Here is a 13,959-nt window from a genome sequence, read left to right as displayed (position 1 = left end):
TGGCTTCTACCATCAGTGCTTTTCAGTGGTTTCCCTTGTTTTAAGTGGATTCACAGCAGTGGATAAAAAGCCAGGCAGAGATCTGTTATGAGATTAAGATGTGATATGCTGCTAATAGATAGCTGAAAAGGAAATTAAAGATTTTTTGCTCTAGATGGAGAAAATACTTTGTGATGTTTTCCTGGGTGAAACTTTGGTAGAGAACTGACAGTTACCTCAGTCATTTGTATAATTATAAATACGTCTCTACAAATTTTAACAGTAATCATTTCCACCAGACATAGATAATTATTATTTTATTAAGAGTGCTATAACAAATGCATCATTTTTTCTTTTTCCCAGTAAAAAGGAACTTTAGAAGTTTTGGTTTTCTCATTTGTGAGATAAAATTTGCATAAGGAAATAGTTGCTTCTTGAAGAACAACTTAACTTTCAGAATTTATACATTTCTTACAGAGTTTGTGGTACAATGGAAAGAGTGAGAATAAGAACAAGAATAGTGAGTAAAAGGCAGCAGATCTTGACATGGCATAAATTCATCCTTGCTAAAACTAACAGCAATCACATGTGGATATATTTTTAAACCAGGTTACTGGCTTCTAAGAGAAGTGGCAATACTGAATCCCTTTAGAAAGAACACTTAGCAAAAACTCAGAACAAACGGTTTACAAATGACAAACCCATTAACTAAAACCCTAAGTTTCTGAAAAACATAAGGTCTATTTAAGTTAATTTCCTCTCATTTTACAAAAAGCTATAATTGGTTTCAGTAAATAAATTCAGGAAATTGGTAAAGCACTTACTGCAGAAGGTAACATTGCCACCATCCGCTATTTATCAGTAATTATCATGATTAGCACGTTTTTTCCTTGTCCTGGCGCTGTTGTGCTGCTTACCACTTCCCTCACATGGCTGCAGCCAGTTATGTTAGTAATTGGTGTTACTAAGTTTAAATTACTTGTACAAACAAAACAGCCTAGTTGTTTTGCAGAGAAGTAAACTTACTCTCCCTCCCCCTTACGCCATCACACACACACACACACACACACACACACACACACACACACACACACACACACGGTAAATTTGCTCATTTTTCATTGTGATATCCTTTTCATGCAAGCCTAGATGAGATTATGCAATGAGATATAGAAAATAAGTGGTAGTTCAAAGAACTATCTTTGGTAAAGCTTGCTTTGTTTATTAGAGCAGCAAGTGAAAACAGAACCTCAGTTTTTCATGCAACCATATAAATGAAATTTTCCTACCTTCATGAGCCACTGAGTGTTATTTTCCATGATGTTTTCAAGTACTTGCAGTCTCTGCACAGAGTCATCATAATCCAACGGGGCATCCCTCTGCACTGCGTTAGACACATAGGAGCTAGAAGTAGAGCGGCAATTGTCCATCTCTGGCAATAGGAAGGTGTAACTGCATGATCCATGCTGAACCTGATACTGCTTCTTCCCTATGGTGTCCAGGCTTTTCCGAAAGTTGTTGTAGGCTGATGCCAAGACAAGATCATAGCTCAAAGTAAAGAAAACAATCAGCCACATACTTTTGTTCAGAGAGAATGCAGCCAACTTAGCAAACTTCAGTGCACTTAAGAGTCCAGATCATTCATTTGTCCTCTGAAATGCTGTGCTATGCTGTCATGTATAAAGTACACTCTTGACAGTCAATGGGTTCCTGCCCCCACCCACCTTTTCTACTAGCAGATTTAATTTAAAAGCAAAACAAAACAAAATGCTGCCTTCTTTCCAGTCGTCCAGTAAACGGTGAGATGCCAGCAGGAAGAACAGTCCTACCCCAATTGTGTGTTCTGGCTTAGCTTTACAAGTAAGCTTTGGTGTTTCTTCTGTTTCTCTTTGGAGCAAATTCTGCAGTGTCGGTATCTGAATCAATCACTTTCCTTTCCTTATATGATAAGTTGATAAGAGCAGCCAGACATGTGTAGCTTAACTGCTCCTCCCTCTTGGCTTCTCCGTTATCTTCCTGTAGGGGGGTCACTCACAAGGCAACAGGAAAATCATAGCCTACTGCTGTCCAGCCAATACAGTATGGGAGAGAAAACCTCCGGGAGAAATTGATCAATTACAGGACCCCTGGGCATTTTATAAGCACCACCCTTGCAAAGTATTTCCTAAACTGAGCACCACAGTCCTTTTGCCTGAAACTGATGTAATAATGTTAGTCTTCTAAAATGTTTTGAGTTTTTAATTTTGAAGTACAATGAAAATTCTTCTGTTTCCTCTTTTAAGTAAAAAGCTACAAATATATCAGGATCTTTGGTTTATGTTAACTACTATATGGAAGAAGTTTTGCTAATGTAAACTCTAAAAGGCCCACTCTTTCGTATGGGAAACAAATTGCCAAGTTATGTGAATTCTGAACCATGACTGTTTTACCTAAATATACTGAATTTTAATGTAAAAATGCTGTTGAAGGATTGGATCATTTTGGTAAATCAATTTAGATAGATCAGTGGCTTGCCCCTGAAAAGACTTCTTGTTTGTTTTTTAACAAAATTATATTTTAAATATTCAAAGTAAACTTGAAGACTCCTTATTGAATTTCAGTATACTGTATGTGTGTGAATATATACATATATATTTTTATATAACATGCATATAGCTTAGAAATATCATTTGTAAGGTTTAAAGACTAAACTTGCCTCTTGAACATAGCAGTAATTATTTTAAAAACACACATAACCCACACCACTGTGTTATTTGGGATATGCCAGGTCAGATCAGCTCCCCTGTCACTAACTAGTTGTATGATCTTGGGCAAATTATTCCCCTTCTCCTGAACTTCATTTTTCTTTAGCTAAAAAATAAGAAAGTTGGACAAAAAACCCTCTAAAATCAGTAATTTAAGTGCCTACTTTGTGCCAGACACTGTGCTAGGCTAGAACCACAGATTAAAAAAAAAGAAAAAGATTCCTTCTATCTCCAAAACTTTGAGAGTCAGTCCAGAGTCCGTAAGACTAAAATATTTATTCCATTGTAAAAGATAAACATTTGGGGGTTTTGTTTTTTAAATCTTAATTAGATATGGGGTGTTTAGAAGCTGAAGGACTAACAGATTTGGAGCTTAGATTCCTGAGATAACTCTTAAAGGGACTAATCAGGGAACACAGGGAATGGGGGTGGGGGGAGCTCTTCCATTCTGTGAATTCGCTCCCCCTTGTTTCTGGGCATGTTATATCTAGAGAAAAGAGAAAGTTGATTCTTCCAATTATTTGGTGTTTAAATCCTACTGAGTAGTGATGTAGGTGCAGTTAAAGGAAAATCAACTAAAGGCAATTTCAACTAAAGGCAACACTAACTCAATTAATTCTCAATTCATCTATAATTCATGTGTCCTCAGATAGAAACAACTTACTGTCACCCTCAAATGGGCTAAATTTGAATTGGTGACCCCAATTCAAAGAGTCAGTTTTTATTCCACTACCCCCTTATTATGCCCTCAGGGGTAGGGAACCTGCAGCCTCAAGGCCACGTGGGGCCTTCTAGGTTCTTGGGTGCCACCTTTTGACTGAGTCCAAGTTTTGCAGAGCAAATACTTTTAAGGAGATTTGTTCTGTGAAGTTTGGATTCAGTCAAAAGGCTGCAACTGAGGACCTAGAGGGACACATGTGGCCTTGAGACTGCAGGTTCCCTACCCCTGTGTTTCCATGGCTGTTCACTGGAATCATTACTTGTTTGTATGTGTATATACATATGTGTGCATGTGTGTATACACATATACATACATACATACACACACAGACATATACAGACTTATACATACACATGCACACATATGTATACATATACTGTTATATGATTAGAGAATCATAGATCTAGAACTGAAAGGGACATCAGAGTCCATCTAGTCTAACCTTCTCATTTTTACAGATGAGGAAACTGAGGCCCAGGGAAACAAAATGGCTTACTCAGGTCCTACAAGTACTACGCTACAAAGGAAAGATTTGAAATGCTGGTCTTCTGACTTCAAATCCAGTTTTCTTTCCATCGTGCTATCACTGCCTTATTATGTTGTACTACATTACATATATTAAATTAGACTATGTGTAGATGTGTGGGAGCATATATGGGGAATACAATACCAGTCTCCTACCTTTGTAATTGGCAAGAAAAAAAAAAGGAATGGTTACAAAGCTAGATTTTCTTCTCTTACCTTGCCTATGAATACAGTGAAGCTTCTGAGGATTTATAAGCTAAACATAGTCCCGACCTTTTTTTGATGTTCAATAGACTTGATTGTGGAGCTTGAAACTGTTACTTATCCCAGAGAAACTGAAGTTATCTCTAGTGACTTGCTGATGAGAGCTAGCGGCAAATGAGGTTATGAAATGAAAAATATACTGCCCCTGACATCCACCAATCAGTCCAGGCTGCATAGCCCAACTATTTTTTTTTTCCTAACTCTGCTAAACAGCTTTGAGTTTTGGTATTTGCATAATTGTGTTTTTCTCTCACATACCACATCTAATCAGCTGTAATTTTGCCACTTCCCATTATCATTTGTTAGAACTTGACTAAGTTCTCTCTGTGCCTATTATTAATTAGCTATTGGAGAAGCAAATCCAACTTGATGGGCATTAAAGAAATAGCTATTCATCAAAAGAAAGGGATGAACTAAAAACAAGAATAAGAAGGAAACTTTAGCACCTTAGCTCTTTGTTTTAGCTCCTTCTACTAAAAGCAAAGTTACTAAAATGTGCGAAATAATCAAGAAGAGAAGAAAAATGGTACAATGGATAATGAATCAAGAAGACCTGAACCCATCCTCAACCATATGACCCTAGATGAATTGCTTAACCTCTCAGTGACTCAACTCTCTAAAATTCTTCAGTGCATAGCAGTTGCTGATCTGCATTGGTTGAGAGTTTTCTCACCAGGAGTTCTGTAAACAAAAGGAATCACAGATTAGAACCCTACTGCCTCTGCCTGCCTTCCCCTCCCCCCGCAGAAATCAAAGGTGAAATGATATAAGAACTAGGATTTTGTATCACAGGGTCATAGATTTAGAGCCAAGTGGTTCTTAGAGGTTCTCTAGTCTAGCCTCTACTTTTTATAGATAAGGAACTGAAACCAAAAGAGTTTAAATGCCTTGCCCAGGATCACACAACTAATGTTTAAGGTGGGATTTGATCGCCAGTATTCCTGACTCCAGGCTTGTCATTACTTGGTCCATTATGCCATACTGCATCATGTAAATCACAGAATCTAGGAGTTGGACAGGACCTATTTCTGACCTCAACAAATGGATCATCCAACCCTTCAGATACTTGAGACTGTTATCATGGCTCCTGTAAATCTTTTCATCTCTGGACCTAGTGTTACAAGTTGCTTCTCTGTTGATTCTCATATGGCATAATCTCCTCCTCTTCCCATCTTGGTTGTTCTCTGGTCCTCTTCCAGCTTGTCAATATCCTTCTTAAAATGTTGTTGCCAGAACTGAACATGTTACTCCTCATGTGATCTGATCAAGGCAGAGTTCAGTCAAACTACATACTACCTCATTCTGGACCATATGTTTCTCTTAATGCTGTCTACAATAGCATTAGCTTTTTCAGTTTCCACGTCACACTGTTGACTTATATTGAACAGGAAGTTCATTGAAGACACCCCAGATCATTTTTGCAGCAATCATTTTCTAACCATTATCCCCTCTGCCTGTGATTGTTAAAGTGATTTGTGGAACCTACATACAATTTCATCTTTTTTCAATGTAATTCATTATTCTGAGCTGTTGAGATTTTTTTTAAAAACCTAGATTCTGTCAATATTGTAGCTCTTTGTCCCAGCAAAACTGACAAGAATGACTGCTATGATTTCTTCCAAGTCATTGGTAAAAATACTGAGTAATTCAGGGTAAAGAACAGATTCTCCTAAAGCCTTGCACTAGAGTTCACCATCCAAGCTGTCATCAGCTCATTAATGACTGTTCTTTGAGTCTAGTCAAACAATTTCAGATGCATTATTACCTAGCTCCCATATCTCTCCATTTTGTCAAGCATAAAAGACTTTATTAAATGTTTTACTAAAACTGAGGATACCATGTCTGTCTCATACCTAAAGTGCCTGATCTACTAGCTCGGTAAAACTATCAAAAAAGGAAATTAGGCAAGGTTGCAGTGTAAATGTTTAACAACCAGCCCTTTAGGGGGAAATGTACACATAATACATTTTTAAGCTTAGCTTGCTTTATTATCATTTTCTCCATTACTTTCTTAAGACTCGAGTCAATTAGAAAAATAATAAATCAAGCCCTTATTTCCAGAGTACAAATGCTCACACTGGAAATTTAACAACTGGCTCTCCCAAACTGGTTTGAACTGGCTTTAGCACACCACTAAAATTAAGTTAGACTAGTATGACTTGTTCTTAATGAAACCGTATTGATTTTAGTGACCACTGCTACCCTTTCTTTGCTGTTACAAACTATTCTTTTAATAATGTGTTCTACAATGTTTTGGTGGGTTTTTCTTTTTCTTTGTTTTTTTGTTTTCCAGAAATATAAGTCATGCTCACTGACCTATTCTTTACAGATCCTATCTTCTTTCATTTTTTGAAAATTTGAATACCATTTGGTTTTCTCAAGTCCCATGGCACAATTCTTGTTTTCAAAGATCTCTCAAAGACCACTGACAGTGGCCAAGGAATCACATCTGCTAATTCTTACAGGCTTATTACTTGAACTATATGTTATCTTGCTATCTCCTTCTATATCTTGGATTTATACTCCTGCTAACCATTTTTATTCTTTCCTGCCCAGTCCAAAAATCACTCTTCTAGGAATAGAAAATAGAAGCAAAATAAGCCATGACTAGTTTAACTTTTTTACTCTTATCATTTTCCCACCCATGATGAACATTAGTCTTATTCCTTCTTTGGTCCTCTTGTCTCCTATAGAACTTTTTAAAATATTGATCTCATTACATTTATCACCAACTTCATCTTATTCTAGGTTGTATAGTTCCGAAATCATTCTATTGGGAAAATACCTTTCTTTTATATTAATCCTCAGTTACAACCTTGCTTCAATTTTCTATACCTGCCTTAAAAAATATTAGCTGTGCAATGAAGTCCCTATGCAGATAACGTTCTTTTCTTTGGGCTTTTCCTTTTCCTTCTCATCAGCAACTTCTACCTGTGTATTCAAAATTTCATGCTTATGAGTTCCCCGTTATTCATGTATCAACTTTCACTGTAGGATATTAGGCCATTGGAACCTTTTTATCTTTGTCTAAAAATTTAGAAATTTGTTCTTCCAAAATCTGTGGTCCCTATCAGACTATGTCAGTATCTCTTCTCTTTCTTTAATATAAACAATATAATATCTGCAAAGTTCATATCATTTCTACTTTAGCAAGTAATTCTTCCTTTTTGGTCAGAACTGGGTTCATAATAATAGTTTCTTCACATTTTCAATTCTCCTTCCCACTCTATTTTTATCTTAAAACTCTCTTGATATACTCCTACCCATTTTTTTCCTGATTGCTGCTCTTCCTGCTAGAGTTCTCATTGTAAATTTTGGCGTAGAGAGTCATCATTTTCCAGTGGACTAATGTTGGCTGAGAGCACACATTAGGGTGCAGATCTAGGGGCCTCTTGGTCCTCCCTAATGATAGGAAGGTCTAATCAGTAAATTATGCACTCAGCTCAGCCTCAGAGTTTAAAATATATCCAAGTAGCCTAAATCATGAATAAAATTAATTGGTATTAATTGAAATAAGTCCTTCTGACTGAGCTTCACAGAACCCAGATGATAGAATCTTAGAGTTGAAAGAGATATTAAAGGTCATCTAGTTTGATCCATTCCTAAACAGGAATCCTTTCTATAACATCATTGACAAGTGGCTATCCATCCTCTGCCTGAAATGTTTAGTGAGTAGGAACCCCAACCTCCTAAAGCAGCCATTGCACTTTGGGACAGTTCCAATTGTTAAGAAGATTTTTTTCCCTTGTATCAAGGAAAATATAATGTCTAAATCTATTTGTGTAACAGCTCTACAGTCATCCTAGATCTGCCCTTCGAAAGTAACTAGGACAAATCTCTCTCTTTCCATATGATAGCTTTTCAGGTACATAAAGACAAATTGCCATATAACCCTTAAAGGTTCTTTTTCCAGGATAAACATCCCCAGTTCCTTTAGTTGACCCCCTGTATGGCCTGATCTGCTCTTTTTTTTCTCATCTTTGTCCTCTATCCTTATCCTAGAAGCTTTACACCTTAGGGAATCAAAACTCCCAGGGTACTACAGAGCCTTTCTATGCACATAGGTATCTTCCAGATGATAAGCCAACCCTTATGACCTTTCATAACAAACTTCCTAAGGCTCTTAAGTGTCTATAAGCTGAAGCACCACTCATATAGCAGGAGTGCCAAGTACCATTTGCATTGAACTCTGAAAGGTATCAAATGTATGGGTATTCTGAAATGACAAGGCTGTTGATATAACTTTTGTTCTGGTGTCTTGTAGAGTTTACTAAAACTAGAGTGAGTTGTTTTGATTAATAGTGAGTTTCCCATCACTGAAGGTGTTCAAACAGTGGCTAACTGACTGCACGAAGATGCTATAGAGGACAGTGTACACATATCGGTTGCTACTGATGGCCTTGGCAGCTAGGTGTTGCAGTGAATAGGGTGCCAGGCCTGGAGTCATGAAGACTCATCTTACTGAGTTCAAATCTGGCCTCTGGGTGACCCTGAGCCAGTCACTTAAGCCTATTTGCTTCAGTTTCCTCATCTATAAAATGAGCTAGAGAAGGAAATGGCAAACCACTCCAGTATATTTGCCAAGAAAGCCTCAAATGGGATCACAGAGTCAGACACAACTAAAACAACTGCAGCAGCAATGATGATGACATCTGTTCTTTCTTCCATATCTGATTCCCCATAGTGATACAGAACTCTACTTCAGGATGTTCTGATAATTGTATCTTAATTAATAAGATCATAATAATGTATTACAATAATAGTAGGCTGTGAATAAGCCCCTTCTGTTTATAAAGTATTTGGAAAATACTAAATATTACTGAGTCAAACTGATCAACAGCATTTATGATTAGTTTATGGTGTCCATCTTGTGCTGTCTTTTTTTTGTCTGTGTAATGTCATTTCTGAGGCAGCAGTACTAATGCAACAGTTTTCCCTATGATCTAGGTACAATCAGTTTTAAATTATGTCATCTTTGCCCTCAGGTATCCTGAAATGGTTACTATCAGATGTTTGTTTGATGATTCTAGCCTTAATTTTTAGAAAGTATGGTGTGCTGCTATAGCAAGAACTCTCAGTTCCTAAGTCTCCAGACCTAGAAATAAAACTAGGACATAGTGTTTTAATTTCAGCAGTTTGTAAATATACGGTTTCATTCAAAATCAGCATATATTTGAATATATAAATATAATATTAGACATATAATGAAAGCCTTAAGGTAATTCAAAATATAGCCAGTGTGAAGTAAACATCATTATTCATTTAAAATGGAATATTTAGATTCACAAACTGCTAAGAGAGTGGTGATACAAGATAAAAATCAGCATTTCAGCTTTCTTCAGTCCCCACCGTGATTCCTTTGTAAATCCTATCAGAGTTTTTTATTATTGTTTGATACAGAGTGAACCAAAATTGAAAAACTGCAACAATTCAAAACAAAACAGTTTCGTTCCTGTAACTCTGGTTACTAATACTTTGTAGTACTGAAGCTTGGAATACCAAGCTTAAAATTGTGTTGTAGATTTGGTTGAATCATATAAACTTGTCCGTCAGACTCTGTACAAACACATTTTTTTAGAATCAGTTTGGTATAATGGATAGAGCATTTGACAGAAAACTCATTCAGCTCCTTCCTTGGACAGTGGCAGTATGATCCTGCACAAGTCACTTAATCTCTCTGTACCTCAGTTTCCTCATCTGTAAAAATAAAAAGAGTTGGACTTTATGGTCTTTCTAAGTTCCCTTCCAGTTGTAACTCTGTGCTGTATTACATTTTAGTAATGGTGCCTTTACAGCAATACTTATTGCCCCTATTTAAACATTAAAAAACTTACTGCTTTAGAAGACAGAACAAGAAAAACTTATGCTGCTTTAGAAGACAAAGCATCACTGCTTACTATCACCTCCATAGTACAAAGTCACACATCCCTAGTGATAGAATATATTTTACTGCCAAAATCTTCAGATGACCTGTAATCATCTTGAGCTAAAGCAGCTGCATAATATATAGAAGACCACCATGTATGCCTTAAAATGTCATATTTCTATACAAATTGTAAACAGGAAGTCATATATGAAATACTCAAGTCAGTTTTTCAATGAAGACTAAGATTGAAATTGCTTTATTGGATAGAAGGTTTCAACTCAGGAAATTAAATTAATTTGGGTAAATTTGATTCATTTTCAATGTTATTTTCATTTTCTTTCTTTAATAACTGTTTTCTGTTTGTGTTTGGTCATCTCTCATTTCATCATGGATTCAAGGGGTCTGAGGCAACTTTTGAAATCTGTAGTTTATAAATCAAAATACTGATGCCTGGTTGAGCATAGTTTCTTGCTTAAGCTATACATAGTTAAGTGTAAAATAGCAGAGACACAAAATAGCTGACCTAGCGCATTTAAAGTATACATTAATTCTTTCCCTCTTAGAAACTGGCATTCACACTATATAATTCACCTTTGAAATAGGCAGTAAAATGTATATTTTGTTAAAACTAAGTCTTTTAACTGCCAAAATCGTTGGGGACTGGGATGGGGAATTCTTTGCCAGATGTGCCTCAGGCAATTTCCTTTCCTGGGAAACAACAATTTCCCCCACACTACCAGTCATGTTTTTATTCCATATAGTGTGAGTGCACTACTTTAAGGGACTGCTGCCTAGATACCACTAACATTATCTTACACAGTCATCTTTCTACTTACTGCTACATAGCTTCTGTTTGATGAAACAGTATGGAAATAACTTCTGTGAGAAGGAAGAAGAAGTTGATGCTAAAGTAATATAGGAAAATCTTGAACATAATTCAGGCTGATCTTTCAAATGGTCATCCTACTTTCCATTAGGGCAACTAAGTAAAAAAGATGCCAGGAACCCATATTTTATTAGTTTTATTTGACATTTTCGCTGGGAAATAAAACCTGAAAACAAGTGAGCAACAAGGCAGTTATAAAAAGAATAAATAACCTGCTAGAGACATTAGCATACTTGAATCATTTAAAGATTTGCCTTGCCATGAAACCACATAGAAGGGTTAGCAGCTAAAAAACTCTTTAATTTCAAAAGTCATATTGCAAACAGTGTTGTTTACTTGGAGAACATCATGGCTTTTAATTTATTTTTAATTGTAATTTTTATTCTTTGTATTTGGGAAGTAAAAAGAATTTTTAAAACTCCATCATAAAGGTTTCACATTGTGCTCAGTATTTTCTGAAAAATGTGTTTTTTTTAAGCTGGTATGAATTTTCTTAAGTAACAAATCATCTTTAATTCCATCTTATGATTCTGAGATGTCATTTACATTCTCAAAGAATTTTGTAGAGTGCTTTTTTTTTCCTTATCAAGAACAAATGCTGAAAGAAGTCAAGGCATCTAAGCTACAAAATATCAAAAAACATTGACTAATTGTTGAATGTACTAGAACATATTAGGCCCATAATAGTGATATTCTTTGCCCCTCATTCCATGTCCTGTTTTCTTGGTTTATTTCCCCTGAGGGAAAGAAATGTTGTGTTTTCTTTCAATGAACTGAAATCAGTGAATACTTATGACCCTTAGTTAAATCAAATCAAAATTTGCCTCTTTGATTAATATAGTATTTTATTAAAGGTTTTGAAGTGGGTTCCTTCGTGTCAGTTTGTTATGCTGTTATGTGAAATAATACTAAATTTAGTTACACAAACTTTCAGAGCAGTCACATCCCAGTGGTCATGAATAATTACTAGAGGATTATCATAAATTCCATGTTTTGTTGCAACTGGAATAAGAATTATTCCACTGTCTCAGAGAAGTGACTTAATGTTCTCTAGCTCAATCTTCATTTAATCTACTTAGAAACTTTTCATCTTAATTATGGAAGAATCATTAAAAATGAGGCATTTGGAAATCCCAAGAAGGTAATTAATTTTGAGATATGTAATCCTACTCTTGGTTTTAGGTTAATATAAATAATATCACTGTATCATGAGGGCAAAAACAGATGACTATACTTTTGGTATTCTCATCTGTCTTGAAAACTTGATTTTTTTTAAACTTCCTGTGGAAACTTAGACCTGACAACGTGGTTTGTTCTTTTCTCCACCAGAAAAAAAAAGAGTAATAATCTATAATTTTAAAGGAATTTTGTAAAAAATGGTTTCCTGTACATTTGGATTTGTTATTTAAAGGTACAGAATTTCTTCACCTGTGTTATACTACCCATATATTTGTCAATATGGTATTGGAAATGTAGTACAACTAATATATAAATAATCCCATTTGCATAACTTGGTTTTTTTTTCCCCCAGAAATTCTTTCTCAGCTCAGGTAAGAACTTTGTTCAGTATTTCACTGAATCTTGATGAGCTTTTGTTAATGATAAAATGTCTAACAACATGTTATTTCGACTTAGGGATCAGAATTCAAAGACATTTTTAAATGAAAGAGAAAGTAAAAAGGAAATTAAAAATTATGTAAAATCAGAGGCTATAGAGAAAGGACATATATGGCAACATAAGGCATCTCACTCCTAACATCTGTTTCCCTCAAAGAAAGAGCTCTGTATATTTTCTTTTTTTAAAGTCAAAAAGTTCCCCAGTAGAATATCTGTAGAGAAATAAATAATATGCTTTTCTCAAAAATCATAGAATACATTTCAGTGATTATTTTTTTCAAGACAAAGTAGCCTTGTTTAAGAAAGAACCCACAATTATAGAAACCCCATATAAACAGTGAAAGCAAAAACCATAAATTCTTTGCATGCTCCCATGCTCCCTCTGCTGGTTTCATAAATATTAACTGGTTTACTACAGGCTCAGGTATAGTTGTAGAAATAATGAGAGCAAATTCCAAGTAAAAAGTCAACCAGAAACAGATATTCATTAGCCAGGAATATTGCCAGCCTTCATCTAAGCTCAGGGAGCAGCTTCATTTTACAAAAGTCTATCAATTTTTAAAAGTGAGAATTGTTAATAAACTAAAATATTATTTACATACTCTCTTTTGGTACAGTAATCTTTGATTATTTATTAATCTTTGATTAATGCCAATATGTAAGATCAGTGTCAAAACAGAAGACCAAAGAAGGTCTTGAAATCTTGATTGTTGGAGGTAACTAATGTCATATCTGACTTTTATGTGTTGTCTGAACTGGGAAAGAGGTGTTTGTATCCATCAGTCAATAAGTATTTATTAAGTAATTACTATGTGCTAGTAACTACTGTTACACTATTCTGAGGGATGAGAAATACCAAAAAAGAGAGGGAGGGGACAAAAAACTCTTCCTGCTATAAAGTAATGTACATTCTGATGAGGGGTGGGAGTGATAACAATATTTCTAAGTCATATGATTATATAATATAGTAAATCTTAGCTTCTTTGCAGTCTAAATCTAAGGATAACCCCTTTTTACTGCACTGCAGTTACCCACTACAACATTAATCTTCCTGCTACAGAGATCTGACCATATAATTCCCTTGTTAGAATTAATATCTTCCTAAGGCCTCCTAAGGCTCTCCAGTGATTCAAGGCTCTCTACTGTCTGATTCCAGCTTGGTGGGCAGGGGAAGGATAATGACACAACAAAGGGTTTTTTTCTTTTAATGGTTTACACATTTAATTTTTAAAATATTGTCCCAAATGATAGCTGCATAAGTCCTTAGGACAAAAGAAAATTGGGAATTAGTCCCATGTTTCTGTCAAATTGGCATATTTTTAAGCTCCCAAATGAGCATATTATAGAAAGGGGGTTT

The 13,959-nt window shown here is 35.4% G+C and overlaps 2 protein-coding genes across 5 annotated transcripts in view; one reads left to right on the top strand and one right to left on the bottom strand.

Moving 5' to 3' along the window:
* The window catches only part of ANGPT2 (angiopoietin 2), a 74,427-nt gene extending 72,513 nt beyond the window's left edge, over positions 1 to 1,914 (bottom strand). For both annotated transcript variants that reach the window (XM_020985242.2, XM_020985253.2), the window contains exon 1: positions 1,269 to 1,914. In XM_020985242.2, the coding sequence (XP_020840901.1) occupies positions 1,269 to 1,556 (288 nt within the window). In that variant the 5' untranslated portion in view covers positions 1,557 to 1,914. The remainder of the gene's footprint in view (positions 1 to 1,268) is intronic.
* MCPH1 (microcephalin 1) overlaps positions 1 to 13,959 on the top strand; it is a 334,179-nt gene that overhangs the window by 235,515 nt on the left and 84,705 nt on the right. The gene's annotated exons all lie outside the window — the stretch shown is intronic.

This window comes from Phascolarctos cinereus, unplaced genomic scaffold (genome assembly GCF_003287225.1).
Source record: "Phascolarctos cinereus isolate Bilbo 61053 unplaced genomic scaffold, phaCin_HiC Scaffold_2;HRSCAF=192, whole genome shotgun sequence".
Lineage (NCBI taxonomy): Eukaryota > Metazoa > Chordata > Mammalia > Diprotodontia > Phascolarctidae > Phascolarctos > Phascolarctos cinereus.
Note: the sequence above shows the minus strand (reverse complement) of the source record. Positions and strands in the feature narration are given on the sequence as shown.